The following is a 22,167-nucleotide window of genomic DNA, read 5'->3' on the forward strand; positions in this document are numbered from 1 at the left end:
ACTTGATCTATACATTTTAATAGATTGTTATAAACCTTTATGCTGCATCATGAATGAACTAAATAAAGTGTCAAATCAGCTAAGCAAAGTGCAATACTTTGTCAATGAATACTTGCAGAGAGACAAACTATGAATTTTATAGACCTTTTTCTGCAGTAATCATACATTTCTCTCTCTCTCTCTCTCTCTCTCTCATGCCGAGCTAGTGAAATAATAAAGACAAAGTGCTTTGTTTTTGTTTTGTTTTTATTCCAGCAGTGCAGGCCTCCATGCACCTCCATCCACACATCCTTTCACTGCCACTCTAATGAGTTATACCCAAAAAAGAAAGCAGAGAAGAGAGAGAGAGAGAGAGAGAGAGAGCAAAAAAATAGAAATGATTCATTGCTGCATAAATCCAAATATGATTATACTCTGTCCAGCTTCCAACAGGCTATTTTAAAAATGTTTAATGAGCTTAGGGATAGGTGTGACAGCCCAGGACGACAGTGACACAGGGTCAAGGTACTTAAAGGCCTGGTGACTACGCCGAAGCTGTGGAATGGACTAAAAAAAGTTTACGGACTACTAAAATTGTGCCATATTTGATTTGAGAGCTATAGCAGATGGTAAGATTTCAGTGAATAACTTAAATTTCAGTCTGTGTCTTACACAAAGCTATTATATGGCTTCAGAAGACTTATAATATAGTGCATTAAGTCATATGGATACTTCAGTGATGTTTATGGTGCTTTTTTTATCCTTTTTGGAACTTGACAAATATGGTCAAGTACATATTTTGTACAACTGTTGTTATATGGAAAATAGCTATATGAAAATGATTCAAATTTTACTTCCACACAAAAAAATAACAGCATAAAGGTGTTAACAACATGTGGGAGAGAAAATAATGACATCATTTTAATTTTTTGGGTGAACAATGACCTTGCACATGGGTATCTTTGTTACAAAATCCAATTTTTAAAAACAGTGAAACAGCTATTGAAGAAAACCAGTCCAGTGTCTGCCTGATTAATAATTTCACCGTGTACTGCCATTGGTGAATCCCACCTTTTTTTCAGGCTGCATGGAGAAACTAATTAGGTTCTAAGGTGACCAGAAAATCTGCTATATTAATTTTACACAAGAATATCATACTGTGAATAAAACAAACTTTTCTGCATTTCCTTCCAAAAGGCAGTGTTACTCCACTACAGGAGATCTGACCAGAACCCCTGAACAAGCATGACACAGCAGTGGTAATTAGGCAGAAAGCGATTAATCTCTAGCACAGCGTGAGTGTAATAAAACTAACAGGCATAAAATGAGGACTGCCATGTCATTAGCCGAGGACTCCGCCCCTGCTGGCTTGACTGCGTAGGTGCTACCAATGTTGAGAAACAAACATTAACATCTGACCCTCAGATTGTCAGTTATTTATAGAGATACAGTGTGTTTATAGAGAACAGAATTTCAGTTCAGAGAGTTGTGTTTACTTAGAATTTGAATCTAAGAATATGACTCTCTATCACTGCATTGGATGAAAGATACAGTAACATTTAGGGCATGGAAAGAATTATGCCAGTGATCCATCACAGACAATCCCTGATTCCATTGTGCTCTACACTCCCATAAAGGCATCAATCTAAAGAGTCACATCCCAGTTACACTGACATGCAATCAAGAAAATGGAGTGTCACCATCATTTTTATTTCACGATGTGGTCCGCCCTGTATTACAACCATGTGCAGCATCTCCAAGCAGCATATTATGCAAAGTCTTCAATAGTACATAACAGTGCCTCACAAGAGTATTCAGATAACCAGCTTTTACACTGAAGAATGATCTCATACCTTATGCTTTTAACAAATTAAATAATATTTGCAGTCAAAACATAAGCAGCCACTTCCCAAAACATAAATTATTAGAACTGCAGTGCAAGTGCAGTAAATTGGAGATAGCATCCGCAAAAGAAACTGCAGTCATAACCACATATCTACTAAAATTACCACATTTCTACAGCATTTCATAAAATTGTATCCACATTGCCAGTCTCTGCAGTAGCTGTTCTCTAGGACATGCACTGTATAGAAATGGCAATATAGAATGTCCAACAAAAACACATCTGGATTGGGACACTACAGTAATTATAACTAATTCAATTATAAAACACATAGAACATAGCATTATAAAACATATTCATAATTATCATCATAATTTCCAGCTTCTCTGCAGTCAATTAGTCTCCCAGTTGACCGTTAATTTTTAAATTGCGAGAATGTGTAAATGTTTCTGAAGCTATACAATGAAGTGAATACTCAACGCACAATCGAGAGGGAATAGCTCATTCTTAAAATATTGATAGTTTGCTGTTAATAATGCCACGTTTTTGGCAGTAGTTTAAATAGTACACTTAATAGTTATTAATGAATGGTTTAATGTATTAATGTATTTTAAGAATGTGAAATGTCAGGGCCTGGGTAGCTCAGTGGTAAAAGACGCTGGCTACCACCCCTTGAGTTCTCCTAAGCAACCAAATTGGCCCGGTTGCTAGGGAGGGTAGAGTCACGTGGGGTAACCTCCTCATGGTCACTATAATGTGGTTCGTTCTCGGTGGGGTGCGTGGTGAGTTGGGTGTGGATGCCGCGGTGGATGGCGTGAAGCCTCCGTGGCAACGCGCTCAACAAGCCATGTGATAAGATGCGTGGGTTGGCGGTCTCAGACGCGGAGGCAGCTGGGATTCGTCCTCTGCCACCCGGACTGAGGCGAACCACTACGCAACCACGAGGACTTAAAAAGCGCATAGGGAACTGGGCATTCCAAATTGGGAGAAAAAGGGGAAAAATCAAAAAAAAAAAAATATAAATAAAAAAAAAGAATGTGAAATGTCAGAATAATAGTAGAGAGAATGATTTATTTCAGCTTTTATTTCTTTCATAACATTCCCAGTAGGTCAGAAGTTTACATAAAGTTTGTTAGTATTTGGTAGCATTTCCTTTAAATTGTTTAACTTGGGTCAAACGTTTTGGGTGGCCTTCCACAAGCTTCTCACAATAAGTTGCTGGAATTTTGGCCCATTCCTCCAGACAGAACTGGTGTAACTGATTCAGGTTTGTAGGCCTCCTTGCTCACACATGCTTTTTCAGTTCTGCCCACATATTTTCTATCAGATTGAGGTCAGGGCTTTGTGATGGCCACTCCAATACCTTGACTTTGTTGTCCTTAAGCCATTTTGCACAAATTTGGAGGTATGCTTGGGGTCATTGTCCATTTGGAAGACCCACTTGCGACCGAGCTTTAACTTCCTGGCTGATGTCTTGAGATTTTGCTTCAATATAGCCACATAATTTTCCTTCCTCATGATGCCATTTATTTTGGGAAGTGCACTAGTCCCTCCCGCAGCCAAGCACTCCCACAACATGATGCTGCTACCCCCATGCTTCACGATTGGGATGGTGTTCTTCGGATTGCAAGCCTTACCCTTTTTCCTTCAAACATAACGATGGGCATTATGGCCAAACATTTCAAATTTTGTTTCATTAGACCAGAGGACATTTCACCAAAATGTAAGATCATGTGCACTTGCAAACTGTAGTCTGGCTTTTTATGGCAGTTTTGGAGCAGTGGCTTCTTCCTGGCTGAGCAGCCTTTCAGGTTATGTCGATATAGGACTCGTTTTACTGTGGATATAGATACTTGTCTACCTGTTTCCTCCAGCATCTTCACAAGTTCCTTTGCTGTTGTTCAAGGATTGATTTGCACTTTTCGCATCAAACTACACTAATCTCTAGGAGACAGAATGCATCTCCTTCCTGAGCGGTATGATGGCTGTTATGTCCCATGGTGTTTATACTTGCATACTAATGTTTGTACAGATGAACATGGTACCTTCAGGCATTTGGAAATTGGACCTAAGGATGAACCAGACTTGAGGAGGTCCACAGTTTTTTTTCTGAGGTCTTGGCTGATTTGTTATGATTTTCCCATGATGTCAAGCAAAGAGGCACTGAGTTTGAAGGTAGGCCTTAAAATACATCCACAGGTACTCCTCCTATCAGAAGCTAATTGGCTAATTGCCTAAAGGCTTGACATTATTTTCTGGAATTTTCCAAGCTGCCTAAAGTCACAGTTAACTTAGTGTATGTAAACTTCTGACCCACTGGAATTGTGATATAGTCAATTAAAATTGAAACAATCTGTCTGTAAACAATTGCTTGAAAAATTACTCATGTCATGCACAAAGTAGATGCCCTAAACAACTTGCCAAAACTATCATTTGCTAATATTACATCTGTGGAGTGGTTAAAAAATGAGTTTTAATGACTTCAACCTAAGTGTTTGTAAACTTCTGACTTACTGTACAGTCAGCCGGTTGTTTTCGCAAAATAAACCCCCGATGTGAAGCGGAGAAGTCTTGTATCACAAGGTGTTTATTTTGCGATAACACCCGTCTGACTGTATATTAACCTGCCTATTACATGGCTACTAACCAATTAAATAAATAAATGGACATAAAATATTTATTTGTGTTGAAATTATTTTATTAGCTTACTTGTAGAGATCGTACAATGATCCGAGAAGTAGTAAAGATGACTCACAATAACCAGATGACCGGTCAGATACGTCTTGATCTACAGATGCGCGGTTGTTACTCAGAGATATCACAACGCTAGATGGCGTCATGGACTAATCAGAATCGAGTATTCCAGAGCGCCATGTATTAAGTTTTAATATCCCACATGCTCTCGACAAATCATTTTTACAGTACATCATCCTTTACTAGATCTAAGAAATGTGGCAAAAGCTCCAGGTTTGGAAATGCAGTGAGCCACTGGAGGCATTATAAATTAGTCAGTCTCTTAAGAAAAAGGATTGAAGCCTCTGAGCTAAAAGGAATGGTTTAACTGCAAAATCCAGTATTTACAAATTGGCAATTATAAAATAAATTTTAAAAATAATAAAGTGTTTGTAATAATAATTGTATTTATAAAGCACCTTTTAGCGATTAAGCACAAAGTGCTTCACAAAACATAAAATCAAAAACACACAGTAAAACACAACATATTCACACAGTGATAAATGCAACACACACAGTAAAATACAACACATTCACACAGTAATAAAATCAGGTCTATACAAATACGTTTTTAAATGAGACTTAAAAACAGACACAGATTCAGCAGATCTAATATAACAGGACAGGCTGTTCCATAATCGTGGGGCCTTCACTACAGTTTTGCATCTGGATCTTGACAAGATCTTCAAGATAAGAAGATCTAAGAGGTCTAACTGTTTCGTAATGTCTTAAAAGTTCTGCTAAATATTCTGCCACCAACCCATGTAATGCCTTATTATGTAATAAATCTTAAAATAAACCCTAAACTGAATTATTAGCCAATGCAAAGAAGCTAAAACTGGAGTAATATGATTAAAAGACCTAGTTTGTGTCAAAAGTCTAGCTGCAGCATTTTACATTAATTGTAGCCATGCTAAAGTGCATTGATTTAAAACTGAAAGCAGTGCATTACAAAAATCAAGGCAACACTAAATAAAAGCTTCTCTTGAAACTCAAGACATGTATGTCTAACCTTGGAAATGTTCCTTAACTGATAAAAACAAGACTGAACTAACTTCCGGACATGATATTCAAAATTTAAATTAGTATCAAAATCAAATTTCTCACCACCTGCTGATTATTTGGGAGCACTTGTCTAAGTGCTGACTCAATCTGACTTTTTTTTAGAATCATGAGCAATTATAACAACCTCTGTTTATCAGTATTTAACTAAAGAAAATTGCATGCCATTTTTATGTCTCCTATACACGCTTGAAGAACATATAAATTAGTCAGATCAGATTCAACAACAAATACAATTGCAGGTCATCTGCATAGCAATGAAAATTTATGTTGTATTTTCAAATCACAGAACCAAGCGGTAACATATACAGTATAGTGCAAACTATATTGGCCCTAACAGGGATCCTTGCGGAACACCACAATTCATTTTTGAAGAGGAGCACATCTCATCTCCAACAGACTCTACAGATTTCCTATTCGTCAAGTAGGAAACAAACCAGTCAAAATATTGTATTAATACACAAAGCTAAAAATAAAATAGTCAAGTACAACTTCATTAGGATGCGAGAGTCATGTTTTAAAGTGTTTTTGGTTGACGAACACATCTTCATCCTGTGTTGGGGCAATGATATGAACGTACGTCCCATCTGCTGCATCAACTACACCAGGTAGCCCAGGGTAGCCATGAATGCTGCCTTATTTCTCTGCAGCGAGGGCGCATCCACATTTGAATTGACAGACGATGTGGGCTGACGGATGACAGTTTATCCGTGCTACACAGTAGCAATTTGCCTGCGGCCAGGGAGCACACTGTTGTCAAAACCTTTATCTCCGGTGTAACTGACCCTTCATTAAGCCATGCTTTAAAAGCATTTCTGACCAGTCCTGTCTTAGCAAATGTTTCCCTGCCACCATTTATCTGACAAGCTTTTGCCTTTTTACAATGAGAGCCTATGGGAGTAATGTGTGTTTGAGTAGTTTTAAGCAGGAATTTATCAAAATTATCCAGAAAATAAAACGTTGTTGCTGGGTCACTTGTAATAGTGACACAAGGTACCTAGAGAGGATACACACAGTTTTCTTTTTTTTAAATATTTAAAAAAATATTCAGAAGAGCATGCTATGGATTATTATAGTGTGTCATTCTTATTCCCATATGAACATATATAAATAACATCAGCGAAGACACCCTACATTTGTTCCAAGGTAAATTAAAGCCATTAAATTAACATTAATTCATTTAGGTATTGATTCAGGTCAGGTAAAGGTGACAGTAAATAAAGAGTTCACATCATCAAAATGAGTGTTATGAGACGTTATAAGCAGGTATTTTCACTTACACTAATGTTGTTAGGTGTGTACTTGCTATCAAATCAAATGACGCTTTTCTCTTTTTAAGTGACTATGATAATCATTTGCCTCAGTTCTGATTCACAGTCTGCACAGTTTTCAATCAAATTACTGTGTAATTTAACAATTTATTTTACAAAAAATTTAACATACACATAATAACATTATCCATTCTGTTTATGAGAATATTTTGCCAAAAACCGCACCGTTCATGGCAATCTCCCATTTATTCCTATGGGGAGTTCTGAAAAGCTTGTCAGAGCGAGCGAACGCAACCAAGGGTGGCGGAGATTAGCGAAGGGTCAGTTGGGTTGTTTCAGTTTGTGGGAGAGGTAATTGCATAAATTCACAATAATGAAAACACCATAGCTATTCAGGTAATACCTTTTTAAAAGGTGAATATCATAATAGCCTTTTATTCTAATATATTGACTAGATTGCGACGTGGATTAACAACATTTGTGATTGAATCTTAGGGATTTAGGAGTCTTAATGATGCCTTATAATGCCAAGTGTACAGTATACGACTCCAGCTCGTCTCCTTTGATGTTTTGAGTTGGCAACTGGTCTGCGACGAGAAGTCTCAGATCTCACGACGAACGGTCTTGTTGTGTGCGCCCTCCTGAGACAAGCCGATAAGTTGCAGATGCTACGATGAATTTTAAACCAGCTGTATATCTAGACGTCTTGTCGTCAGGTGTGTGCACTGTTGATAACAATGAACGAGAGACAGACAATGTATTGGGAAGCAGGAAAATAAAATAAATAAACCTACGAATGGCTTACTTATAGTTCTCTCTGCATATTAAGCTTGGATAGGAGAAAGTATTTTAACACAGAAAAAATTACATTAGCTTTAAGAGTTGTCTTGTCATACAGCATACAGTTTGAGTTCAGCTAGCACAATTCTTCCCTCACTGTGGCAGGGGAAAGCAGTGCGGGAACAGGGTGGCATATGCTGCCCCACGCTATGTTTTGGCAGCCTGATGCTGCACAAATTTGTAAACTGTCAGGAGAAGGAGAGCAGGTGAAACCAGGGGCAGACTTGGACTAAAAAGTGGCCCTGGACTTACTGGCCCAGAGCGGCCCACCAAACCCGGCCAGCAACACACCACATCATAACACATGGTACCATAACACATGGTAACCATAGCTCATCGATTTCACTTTCCGGCTCAATTTCAAATTTTTGTGTTGAAAGAAAAAACAAAAAGACATTTCTATTGACTGCTAGTCATGACAACAGGCCCCACCAGTGCAAAAATTGTCATAACTTTAAAACATATAAAACCACTGTAAATGTGATGAGTGGATTTTTTTAGACAAAGCACTAAAATAAGCACTTTATAGCTCAGACAAATAACATATCCGAAAACTTTTTCCCAACATACAGATGTTGGATTAAAATGTACATGAAACTGCAAGGGAAAGTGTGTATTTTAGGTGCTGTGGCAAGTCAGCATTTCTTCAAAGTTTTTAAAGATCTTAATCACCTTTCAACTTTTTTCCAGAAGTGCAAATAAATAATTGTCTTAGTTAATATGAGGTTGTGGAAACAACAAGTATAATAATAATAATAATAATAATATATATACAGTATATATATATATATATATATATATATATATATATATATATATATATATATATATATATATATACACACACACACACACACACACACACACACTGGTGGCTAAAAGTTTGGAATAATGTACAGATTTTGCTCTTATGGAAACAAATTGGTACTTTATTCACCAAAGTGGCATTCAACTGATCACAATGTATAGTCAGGACATTAATAACGTGAAAAATTACTATTACAATTTGAAAAAAATGTTCAGAACTTCTTAAACTACTTCAAAGAGTTCTCATCAAAAAATCCTCCATGTGCAGCAACGACAGCTTTGCAGATCCTTGGCATTCTAGCTATCAGTTTGTCCAGATACTCAGGTGACATTTCACCCCACACTTCCTGTAGCACTTGCCATAGATGTGGCTGTCTTGTCGGGTACTTCTTACACACCTTACAGTCTAGCTGATCCCAGAAAAGCTCAATGGGGTTAAGATCCATAACACTCTTTTCCAATTATCTGTTGTCCAATGTCTGTGTTTCTTTGCCCATTCTAACCTTTTCTTTTTGTTTTTCTGTTTCAGAAGTGGCTTTTTCTTTGCAATTCTTCCCATAAGGCCTGCACCCCTGAGTCTTCTCTTTACCGTTGTACATGAAACTGGTGTTGAGCAGGTAGAATTCAATGAAGCTGTCAGCTGAGGACATGGGAGGTGTCAATTTCTCAAACTAGAGACTCTGATGTACTTATCCTCTTGTTTAGTTGTACATTTGGCCTTCCACTTCTCTCTGTCCATGTTAGAGCCAGCTGTCCTTTGTCTTTGAAGACTGTAGTGTACACCTTTGTGTGAAATCTTCAGTTTTTTGGCAATTTCAAGCATTGTATAGCCTTCATTCCTCAAAACAATGATTGACTGATGAGTTTCTAGAGAAAGCTGTTTCTTTTTTGCCATTTTTGACCTAATATTGACCTTAAGACATGCCAGTCTATTGCATACTGTGGCAACTCAAGAACAAACACAAAGACAATGTTAAGCTTCATTTAACGAGCCAAACAGCTTTCAGTTGTGTTTGATATAATAGGAAGGGATTTTCTAGTACCAAATTAGCAATTTAGCATGATTACTCAAGGATAAGATGTTTGAGTGATGGCTGCTGGAAATGGGGCCTGTCTAGATTTGATCAAAAATGACTTTTTTTTTCAAATAGTGATGGTGCTGTTTTTTACATCAGTAATGTCCTGACTATACTTTGTGATCAGTTGAATGCCACTTTGGTGAATTAAAGTACCAATTTCCTTCTGAAACAGCAAAATCTGTACATTATTCCAAACTTTTGGCTGCCAGTATATATATATATATATATATATATATATATATATATATATATATATATATATATATATATATATATACTATATACATACACACTACTGGTCAAAAGTTTTGAAACACTTACTCATTCTTAATTATAATTTTTTTTTTTTTTTTCACATTTTAGAATAATAGTAAAGTCATCAAAACTATGGAATAACATAAATGGAACTATTGGAATTATGTTGTGACAAAATCCAAAATAAATCAAAACTGTGTTATATTTTAGCATCTTCAAAGTAGTCACCCTTTGCCGAGAATTTGCAGACATGTACTCTTGACATTTTCTCAACCAACTTCTTGAGGTATCACCCTGGGATGCTTTTTAAACAGTATTGAAGGAGTTCCCATCTATGTTGGGCACTTATTGGCTGCTTTTCTTTATTATTTGGTCCAAGTCATCAATTTCAAAATGTTTTTTTTTTTTTTATTAAATTTTAGTTTTATAATAAATAAATTAATATGGTGGCACAATTATATTTAAACTAATTAAAAAAATTTAAGCATACGCCTTCAGATCAAAAGATTTTTAAGATCATGAGAAACATTTCAGTCAAGTGTTTCAAAACTTTTGACCGGTAGTGTGTGTGTATGTATATATATATACATATATATATATATATATATATATATATATATATATATATATATATATATATATATATATATATATCCTTCGGATGAGATGTTTAACTGAGGTCCTGACTCTCTGTGGTCATTAAAAATCCCAGGGCACTTCTCGTAAAGAGTAGAGGTGTAACCCCAGTATCATTTAGAAATGAGTTATGTCAAAAGGTGCAACATTTTGCCAGGTGACATATCCTAAATGTGAACATGCTCTTTTTCATGTTTAACTGTCTGCAATTAAACCAAGCAAAATTCATATAACTCTTCCACTTTACATTCCCACACACACAGATTTAGAGAAAGACAGTCTCCTGAGTTCAAAACTCAGGCAAGCAGAACACTGACTGTCAGATGTTCTAAAACATTGCAATATTCAGAAACAAAAAGAAGACTTTGAAATTACACACATCAGTTTTCCAGACTGTTTATGCAGGAGCGTCATGCTCGTTCACAGTAGCATTTTTTTTCTCCCCTTTTCTCCCCAATTTGGAATGCCCAATTCTCAATGCACTCTAAGACCTCGTGGTGGCGTAGTGACTCGCCTCAATCCGGGTGGTGGAGGACGAATCTCAGTTGCCTCCGCGTCTGAGACGTCAATCTGCGCATTTTATCAGGTGGCTTATTGAGTGCATTACCGCGGAGACATAGCGCGTGTGGAGGCTTCACGCTATTCTCTGCGGCATCCACGCACAACTCACCATGTGCCTCACCGAGAGCAAAAACCACATTATAGCCACCACAAGGAGGTTACCCCATGTGACTCTACTCTCCCTAGCAACCGGGCAAATTTGGTTGCTTAGGAGACCTGGCTGGAGTCACTCACCATGTCCTGGATTCAAACTCGCGACTCCAGGGGTGGTAGTCGGCGTCTTTACTCACTGAGCTACCAAGGCCCCCCACAGTAGCGGTTTTAACCATCACACAAACCACGCAATTGCGTGGGGCCACGGATGTCGGGGGGTCCCCCGCCCCGAGTAGGAAAGCTCCGCAAAAACTGCTCGAGGGGTGACATGTTGTTCTGAGTACATGCGCAGTGACGCTGTTGTCTGCAGTCTCAGAGCGGTTCACAAAGCCGCCAGGTTCGGGTCAGTAGGACTTTGGGTTCAGGCTTGTATTTTATGAAAAATATACAGGCCTTCCTAACTTGTTTCACCCATGCGCTTTCACTCACACAGACACAGTAAGAGCGAACGGATGAGTAGGGGCCGTTCACACCAGAAGTGTTTTTGCATGTGTCTGCTCTGTTTTCCATTGTTTTTCTATGCAAACGCACTGGACAATCATCCTTAACTGCTGCACCGCATCTCGCTGTTTCTTCAGTGTCTCACGCATTTTTAGACACTGTGTCAAGTTAAAAATAACTTCAGGTTTCAAAAACGCATGTCAAGACATCTGCGTTCTGTTTCAGTCGTTGCGCTGCGTCTAGATTGCTTTTAGCGCAGGTGTCATAAATATTTAACGTGTTGAACATGTTCAGGTTGCAAAGAGGTGACCGTTACAATGTTAACATTATTCCAGATTGTTCTGCACCAAACAAAAAGTTTCAGCACTTGATAAACTGCCATGTTTCTTTCCTTCTACTATAGTGTGCTGAGGGGCCGCCTTACCTTGTATGTTTACTGTTACAGTTACGAATGCTGCCTACAATGCTTACACACACAAAAAAAAATCTGTGTTGATATCAGACACACTGAAGAAGATCCATGAAGCTCTTGTGATTGTGTATGTATTCGCTTTTTAAAATGTTCAGATCAGATGGTTTTCCTTTTCCTTTTAAAGCCACTCGTAACCGGCAAAGTGTAAACTGTTGTTTTAGCACAGCAGCTGATTGACAGGTGAGGGGTGGCGCTTCACTGCTGCTGGGACGCACACAGGACGGATTAGTGTTTACACCTCGAATGCGACGTGGTCACATGGGTTTCTGACCACATTTGCATATGGTTTTTGTGATTCGATCACAAAACGTTTTAGACCCCGTTTAGACCTGTATTTAGGGCTGACCACATGTGATCGGATCACCCGAATCGCATCTAAATACCAAGTTGAAACCAGGTCGTAGTGAAACAAACGTGTGTTTTTGATGGCAACATTTTTATGGCAACTCACATGGTATAGTACATCAGTCCATCCTTCCATAGTGATGCACTGGAAGACGGTGAGTATGGCGAAGAGAATGTTATCGAAGTTTGTGATGCCAAAATTGGGTCCTTTCCAGTCATCTTTACACTCTGTTCCTTTGGGACACAGTCTCGAGGGTGACTCTGAACCGCATGGGTAATCACCAACCTTTTCTCCTACACACACAAACAAATGAAATTGCTTAAAAAAGAGAGGGAGACAAACAAAGTAACAAAACTGATTCAATACAGTATTTGTGTTCGCAAAACATATTCACACATAATCTCAAACTTTACAGTATAATCATGTCACATTACAAGAGTGTAATAATGCTACTCATATTCAGTTTAACCACCTTGATTACTGAGACCTATGGATTTATACATTTAAAGAATAAATTAAGCAAACACCCCCACAAAGTGGTCACATGCAGCACACTTCATGTACAGTATATATTATCATCTTGAATAATCATCTTTATTACAGTGTTCAGTGGGTTTACAGATTTAGAGAGGAGTGTATTTAATAGTGTAAATGCCCTCTCCAAACTGGTCACACACACTTTCTCTGAGGCATAGCACATGCTGATGTTGCTGATTGAGGGGTGAAGAAGGCTGCAGCTGAGCACATGTTAGCAGCTCAGCTGCTCCTTAACGGAAACCTCATTACCAACACGGACTAATTACACGCACAGTGTCTGTAAAATAACTAACTCTCTCTCACACACATACGGACATATTACATTAACAGCCTTTCAAGATCCCTCACACCATGGACACACAAATACAGTACATAAATACACAAACATGCACACACATAAAGCCTCATCTGAAAGAGCCATGCTGTGCGGATTTGCCCGCCGAGCACTTGCTAGAAACAGCTCTTCTCATTTTACCTCTCTCAAGTGTCGCAAGAGACCTTGGTTTGGAAAATCACTCCTTTAAAATCTCTCTAAAAGGAGTCAGTATGGTTTTATTGTCTCATGAAAACATTGGATAGTTGATATATTACATGTCCATGGATTTTAGGTTAAAGGTTTTAGGTTAAAAGGTAACCCTTTACAATAAAGTTCTATTCGTTAACATTAGTAAATGCATTAGGTATCATGAACTACTTTAACAATAAACAATGACTTTTTACAGCATGTATTAATCTTGTTATTAATGTATTAATCAGTGGGTTGCACTGTCGCCTCACAGCAAGAAGGTCCCCGTTTCGAGTCCCGGCTCACCCAGGGCCCTTCTGTGTGTATGTTCTTCCCATGTTTGTGTGGGTTTCCTCCGGGTGCTCCAGTTTCCCCCAGAGTCCAAAAACACTCAGGTCAAGTGAACTGGAAACTCTAAATTGCCCGTAGGTGTGAGTGAGAATGTGAATGTGTATGTCTGTGTGTGTCAGCCCTGTGATGGAATGGCCACCTGTCCAGGGTGTTTCCCTGCCTTTGGCCTGAGACAGCTGGGATAGGCTTCAGCACTACCCGCGACCCTACATAGGACAAGCAGCTTTAGATGGATGGATAGATGGATTTTAAATTCATGTTAGTTCATATTGCATTAACTAATGTTATAACATATTTTCAAGTAAATATTGTTTATTATTAGTTCATGTTAACTAATGTAGGAAACTAATGTAAATGAAATTAAACTTATTGTAAAGTCAGTTAAAATTTATATGAATTTATAAGAGAAATGTATAACCATATGTCAAGTTCTCCACTACTTTTAATCACCTTTTTGTTGGGTAGCTCAGTGGTAAAATACACTGGCTACCACCCTTGGAGTTCACTAGTTCGCTAGTTCGAATCCCAGGGCGTGCTGAGTGACTGCAGCCAGGTTTCCTAAGCAACCAAATTGGCCCGGTTGCTAGGGAGGGTAGAGTCACATGGGGTTACCTCCTCATGGTCGCTATAATGTGGTTCGTTCTCGGTGTGTCTCATGGGGAGTTGTGCGTTGTTGCCGCGGTGGGTGGCGTGAAGCCTCCACACGCGCTATGTCTCCGTGGCAACGCGCTCAACAAGCCACGTGATAAGATGCACGGGTTGACGGTCTCAGAAGTGGAGGAAACTGGGATTCGTCCTCCGCCACCTGGACTGGGGCAAATCACTACGCGTCCACGAGGACTTAAAAGGCACATTGGGAATTGGGCTTTCCAAATTGGGAGAAGAAAAAAAAAAAATATCACCTTTTTGTCTTCACTAGTTCATTTTAAATAGTCATGCGGTGTGATAAATTACATTTTAAAAGTTTAAATATTCTGTGAATTAATAATAATTATATAAAATAATTAGCAAGATTTTGTTTGAAAAAGTTTAAAAGGGGGGTAACACTTTACAATAAAGTTCCATTCGTTAACATTAGTTAATGTATTAGGTATCATGAACAAACAATGAAAAATAGATTTTCGACAGCATTTATTACTCTTTGTTAATGCTAGTTAATAAAAATACAATTGTTCATTGTTAGTTCATATTAGTTCATAGTGCATTAACTAATGTTAACAGATACAACTACTGATTTTAAAAATGTATTACTATATGTTGAAATTAACATTAACCAAGATTAATAAATGCTGTAAAATTATTATTAATTGTTAGTTCTTGCTAACTAATGTTGTTAATTAATGTCAACTAATGAAACATTATTGTAAAGTGTTACCCAAATGGAGTATAACACATTACACCACATTGCTTTCCAGTTTTTTTTTTTTTTTAGGTCAGCTACCCAATTACGATCAATGATATTCTGCTTCAGGATTTTTATTTTAAGGAATGTAATTACATTTGACTGGGATGTATTAAAGTGTGTCATGTAAGATTAATGGCTATTCCAGTATATGGGGTTGTTTATAGAGAGCGTACACATCAGAGCACAATGAAATACTAATGAACATCTACAATTATTACTTTCATAACTGGAGATAAAAACAGCGAGAGAGAGAGAAAGACAGAGAGAGAACATGAAGATCTGTCATGTCTCTCTCACTCACATTAAGTCCCTGCTGCACTCAACAGGAAACAGCAGAGGTTTGTGGATAAATATAAGTCAGCGAAGAGGGTGGAGAACATTTTCATAAACAAAAAGAGGCAGAGAAGACCTCTGATCAGAAAAAAATGAGTTATAAAAAATACAATGACTCTGAGTGGCATCATTGTGTATTAATATGTACATGTATGTGTATATGTGTGTTTGGTTCAGTGTGTGTTTGAGTGGGTGGCTGGTTGTGCCTCTTTGCCACATTGTGTGTATGAGAGCTTAGAAAAGACTCTCAATTTTGTGGCTAAAATAAATAAAACAAAAATGCTACAAACCAAACAAACCCAAATCTTGACAGGAATAATATTTGTATAGTTAGTTAATCTGTACTATTAAATATTGTAGGCCGACATTTATAAGAATACTGCTAATAGAGTACTATTATGTACAGTGTTATTGTGCTATTACTGAAGGAGACTAACCTGTTCCCAGCTTAAAGCAGGTGAAGTGGAACTTGCCCATGTAGAACTCTACACCAATGATGGCAAACATGACAATGGCAAAGAAGAGCAAAAGTCCAATCTGAAGAAGAGGAACCATGGCCTTCATTATGGACTTTAATACTACTTGAAGACCTGAAAAGAGAAAAAAGAAAGAAACTTACATTACTTATATTTTCACATTACTTTGCCTAGTAATTTGCTATCTGAACAAACCAGTTGAAGTGTCCTGAACAGTCTGACACTTACTTGGAATTCCTGACACCAGTTTGAGGGGTCTCAGCACTCTAACAGCTCGCAACGTCCTTAAGTCAAATTGTGAACCTACTGTGGTTAAAATCCTGTAACATAAATAAATGCAAAAGTCTTCAATAAAGGTCATCATACATGTTAAAGGGATAGTTCAATAAAAAATGAAAATTCTCTCATCATTTATTACCCTCATGCCATCCAAGATGTCTATGACTTTCTGTCTTCTGCTGAACACAAATAAAGATTTTTAGAAGAATATTTCAGCTCTGTAGGTCCGCACAATGCAAGTGAATTGTGACCAGACATTTCAAGCTCCAAAAATCACATGAAGGCAGCATAAAAGTAATCCATATGACTCCAGTGGTTTAATATATGTCTTCTAAAGCAATACAATCACTTTGGTTGAGAAACTTTGTTTTAGACACTCTACTTTCAATTTCACTTTCAGAAGTGAAAGTAAAGGGGAGATATACAGTAAAAAAAAAAACTTTTATATGTTGAAGTGTTTCTCTCCCACACCTACTATTTTGCTTCTGAGGACATTAATTTAACCACTGGAGTCGTATGGATTACTTTTATGCTGCCTTTATGTGATTTTTGGAGCTTGAAAGGTCTGGTCACCATTCACTTGCATTGTATGGACCTTCAGAGCTAAGATATTTTTCTGAAAATCTTTGTTTGTGTTCTGCAGCAGAAGGAAAGTCATACACATCTGGGATGGCATGACGGTGAGTAAATTATGAGAATTTTCATTTTTGGGTGAACTATCCCTTTAACATTTGTGCAGCATTAAAGTGACAGCTCACCAAAAATACAAAAAAAAAAAAAAAAAAAAAAAATGCATTATTTATTCATCTTTATGTTGTTTCAAACCCATACCACTCTTTCTTTCATGAAACACAAAAATAGATTTTAGGTAGAATGTTAGCCTCAGTCACCATTCACTTTAATTGTATGGGTAAAAATATGCAATGAAAGTGAATGGTGACTGAGACTAACATCTGCTTTTGTTGTTCACAGAAGAATGTAAGGCTTGGAACAACGTTAAGTAAATGATGGCAGAATTTTCATTTTCAGGAAACTATTCCTGTAAAACTCTACACAGATTTATCACTCTGTTCTTTTATTTCTTGTTTACACACACTAAAAAAATGAACAAGCAAAAACATCTCTGTAATTCTCATCTCACACTGTATCAAATGGCAGTAGCACCCTTCAGGTCAGTGACTCATACAAGAACAATAACTAAAAGACCACTGTGAAGTAGCCTTCACTAGAACATCTTCTGAAGCAGACCGAACACTGTCAGCTATCAGTGGGTGTGTGTTTATGTTCTGGGAAATCGGCATAACCTAATCTAATCTAATCCCATCTTCACAGTGGCACTGCCGAGATGACAGCCATTAGATGTTGCCAAGGCAATGAGGCTGGCTGACATGCTGCACATGTGCCTGTGTGTCCTCAGGAGCACTGGAGTGGAACCAGTCGCACACTGTATGTGTGAGTGTGTTGTGTGTAAATATGGATGTGAATGTGATCTTCTGTTACATCATATTTATCAACTCGCAGCAGGCAAACTAAGAAAGCTTATATAAAAGTTACAGTTCCTTTACTGGGTAAAGGAACATCATTCTTTACTGACATCTGATTAGATTTACAATAGAGCTCATAAAATGAGAAAAACTATCTATCTATCTATCTTCTAATAGGGGTGTAAAAATACGTGTCAAATTTTATTGTATCATACGATATGATGCTCTATACAATACCATATGTATCGTACGATACAAAAATGAACACATTATAGTGTATATAAAACCAAGCAGCGCAATACTGAGAGCTGCGGAACAGTCTCCTCCCCAGAGAGGCGGGGTTGGGCACTCATAGGAAAACAGAGCAACACACTGACAGGACATAGGTGAGAAGATCAATGACAAATGGCAAGTAAATTGTACTGTAGCGGTACAGCTTTTCGATTTGCCAAACAACGTTGTCATGTCCTGGTGCTACAGTACATCAAACATGTCGTTTTATTTATGTCGAAATCACAGCGCAAATCTGTGAATTTTTAAGGCAGAAACCGTCGTAGTAAGTTTAACAGCTGCCTCTCCCAGCCAACACTGAGCATGACATGCACAGCAAGTCAATCAACAGCTTGTTCAAAAAACCAACAATGCAAGAAACCTGCAATGAGACATATAATTACCTGCTTTTGACTTCGAAATGTAAACAGCTTTAAGAACAACACCTGGCAGGGCCTGGGTAGCTCAGCGAGTATTGACGCTGACTACCACCCCTAGGGTCGCAAGTTCAAATCCACGGCGTGCTGAGTGACTCCAGCCAGGTCTCCTAAGCAACCAAATTGGCCCGGTTGCTAGGGAGGGTAGAGTCACATGGGGTAACCTCCTCGTGGTCGCAAATAGTGGTTCTCGCTCTCAGTGGGGCACGTGGTAAGTTGTGCATGGATTGTGGAGAGTAGCATGAGCCTCCACATGCGAAGTCTCCGCGGTGTCATGCACAATGAGCCATGTGATAAGATGCACGGATTGACGGTCTCAGAAGCGGAGGCCACCCGGATTGAGGTGAGTAACCACGCCACCATGAGGACCAGCTAAGTAGTGGGAATTTGGCATTCCATATTGGGAGAAAAACGGGATAAAAAATAAATAAATAAATAAATATATATATATATATATATATATATATATATATATATATATATATAAAAAAAGAACAATACCTGCGCAAATGTTATAAGCCGGTAATAATGTTGGTAAAGTTTACATGCAAAGTGAAACTAAATAAAAACCTTTCCTTGCTTCAGTCACTTTGGCTTGTTCACAGGGGGCTTTCAGAAAACAAGACATGATTTTCTATAAAGCTGCTTTGAAACTATGTGTATTGTGAAAAGTGCTATACATAAATAAATGAATAGAGTGTAGACAAACTTATTTTCTCAAGAAAAACATGAAAATTGTGAGATCATATTAGTGTTTCTCAACAATCAAACAAAATAAATGCAGTGCTGTTGTTTAAGTTACTTAGAGCTCTGTTTTTTTTGTTGCCAATGAAAGTGTAAGGATTACCCGGGTGACCACCAGGGGTCGCTATGTATGTTTATTGTTCATTTTGTGTCTTTCGTTTGTTTATGGGTTTTGTAGTTCTTTTTCACGGTCTTTGTTCATTGGTCCTTGTGTTCATTAGTGTCAGGTGTCCCTCCTTTCATCATTAGTCCTCTGTGTATTTAGTCCCCATGTTCCCCTGTATTCATTGTCAGTTGTTTCCCATTCATAGATGTAACGGTTTGTTCTGTTTTGTGTTTATATTCCTGTGTTTTTATAAAATAAGCCTGCATTTAGATCCTCTTTCTCTCGACTCCTTCCTGCAAACGTTACAGAACATTTGACCATCACTATGAATCTAGCGGCTTTACAATTACTGTCTTTCAAACAAGGCGACGATACCATCGAGCAGCATACTGAGCGTTTCTGCAGTCTCGTCCAGATTTGCGTAAAAAAAATTAGGAAACCCATAAACAAACGAAAGACACGAAATGAACAATAAACATACATAGCGACCCCTGGTGGTCGCCCGGGTAATCCTTACAGTGAAACACTTTGGTGGAATTTATGATTTAAAGACATTTATGTCAAATCTTTGAATACATTTGAACGAAACATTTGTGGGTGCTCGTATCATATCATATAGTTAGGCTATGCATCATATCGTGAAATTTGTGTATCGTTACATGCCTTCTATCTATGTATCTGTCTATCTATCTGTCTGTCTGTCTGTTTATAAAAAAAACTTGAATAACTTGGCAGTTCCTTAAATAAGTTTAAGTCATGTAAGCCTAGTGGTACTCTTTGCATTGAACCCGAGTTCAAATCCCTACAAAATATATAATTTGTTATTAATAAACCAAGCAAAAATGCAGCTTAACCTCACAGCCAGGGATCAACGTGCAGTTTTGTTGTATAGATAAAAAAAAAAGCAGCTTTGACACTTTTATAATAAATCTTTTTGTGTTCCATAGGTAAAACATCATACAAGTTTCGAGCGATGTGAGGGTGGGTAGATGAAGACAGAATTTTCAATTTAAAGCAAATCATCTGTGGAAGGTGCGACTCGTCTGACCAAATTTATACATGTGAATGTGTGATTTCTGCCAGTTTTTTTAAACTATTTTTTTTTTATTTTATTTTTTTTTTATACCTACAATAATTGAGCAACTTAAAGAGATAATTCACACAAAAATGAAAAATCTGTCATCATTTACTTACCATTGTGTTGTTTTAAAACCTGTATGACTAACTTTCTTCCATGAAACACAAAAGGCTGAATTTTAGGGACTGACAGCCTCAGTCACCATTGACTTTGCAGCTTTTTTCCATTCAGTGAAAGTCAACAGCGACTGAGGCTGCCAGAACCTAACATACGGGTTTGTAACAACATAAGGGTGAGTAAATGATGACAGAATTATCATTTTTGGGTGAACAATCCCTTTAATTTACAAATAATTTAAAATACTTTTTTTTTGTTAAATGCATTCAAAATCCACTTGGCTCAAAAGTCTTTGGACGGGCATGAAGCTTCTGGATCTCTGTAAAAAATTAGGGAAGAGAGGATAGCAGCAGGATTGGGGTGGAAGGATCATGCAGAGTGCTATAAGACATAGCAGACATACCCCATTAAATATGACAGAGCTGCCGCAACACCCCCGCAATCTATCTATTCTCGCTACCCAAAGAGAGAGAGGAGGATGATGAGACAGAGAAAGTCAGACAAGGAGTAACAGGAAGAAGTTTCCAAACTTATTTTTATATATAACATTTTGACCTTTTCCAGATAAGTAATCATGCGAGGCCACAACAGCGTCTTCTGCTGGTGAAGAGAATGTAGAAGTGGTAATGTGAGTCTGAACTCAAGCAAAACTGAAAGTAAAAATAAAGTAAATACTCAGAGATGTGGCCTGGCAAGTAATGCATGTGCTCTGACATGTTGCATAATGTTGCATTGCTCTCCAGAACGTTTCCTGTTGCTTCTACACTATCCTAAGATAAAAGTTCATAAAATAAAATGAAATAAAATAAAAGGATTATAAAATTAATATGCAGGGCTACAACGTATTATGAGAAGCAACACAACACAACATGAAGAGCTGACACAAACATGCCAGAAAAACAGAAAACCTAATTACATGCAAACCTTCAAAACACAAGGTCATATAGTGAACACAGTACATAATCATGCTGTTATAAAAGCAACCTAAAAATTCCAGATATGTTCATTCACATATGGAAAAAAATACATTAAAATTGAACAAGATTCTTATATGTTCCACCTGAAGTATGTCAAAATATACATCACGATAAATGAACAAACCAAATTCATGGGGGATTCACTGAAATTTCTAACTAATATATGGCTATATGTGTGTATGCTTATTATAAAGGAAAGGCTTTTTGTTACATTACATATATTTTTCTTATAATAGATATGATTCATTTATGGATGTTTTTCAACTTCTAGAAAGCAGTCTTGGTTAAAATATTTTTAACACTCTATTAAAAATATTTTATTATATTAAAAATAACTACTGGTAACTATTCAGCCAAAACTGGTCTTCTAACAATGCCCAACAGTGTATGTACATGCACCACAGGAGATTTATGTCTTTGTCCAGAAAAGTCATGAAATTTCCCACCACATCTCAAATACTATATTGTGTTTAATAGAACTGTCTGGCAGAAATGACATTTGTAACATTTCTGAAATAAAATGGCTGACACCTTTGTCTTGTTAAGGCTAATTTCATAGCTAACATTTTATATGTCCTCAGTACACACAA

General features: G+C 37.5%; 1 protein-coding gene across 1 annotated transcript in view; it reads right to left on the reverse strand.

Moving 5' to 3' along the window:
- The window catches only part of cacna1bb (calcium channel, voltage-dependent, N type, alpha 1B subunit, b), a 194,281-nt gene that overhangs the window by 99,808 nt on the left and 72,306 nt on the right, over positions 1 to 22,167 (reverse strand). The window contains exons 4-6 of the mRNA XM_051677032.1: positions 16,314 to 16,405; positions 16,047 to 16,199; positions 12,584 to 12,771 (exon numbers count right to left, since the gene is read on the reverse strand). Of these exons, the coding sequence (XP_051532992.1) occupies positions 12,584 to 12,771; positions 16,047 to 16,199; positions 16,314 to 16,405 (433 nt within the window). The remainder of the gene's footprint in view (positions 1 to 12,583; positions 12,772 to 16,046; positions 16,200 to 16,313; positions 16,406 to 22,167) is intronic.

Source organism: Myxocyprinus asiaticus, chromosome 38 (genome assembly GCF_019703515.2).
Source record: "Myxocyprinus asiaticus isolate MX2 ecotype Aquarium Trade chromosome 38, UBuf_Myxa_2, whole genome shotgun sequence".
Lineage (NCBI taxonomy): Eukaryota > Metazoa > Chordata > Actinopteri > Cypriniformes > Catostomidae > Myxocyprinus > Myxocyprinus asiaticus.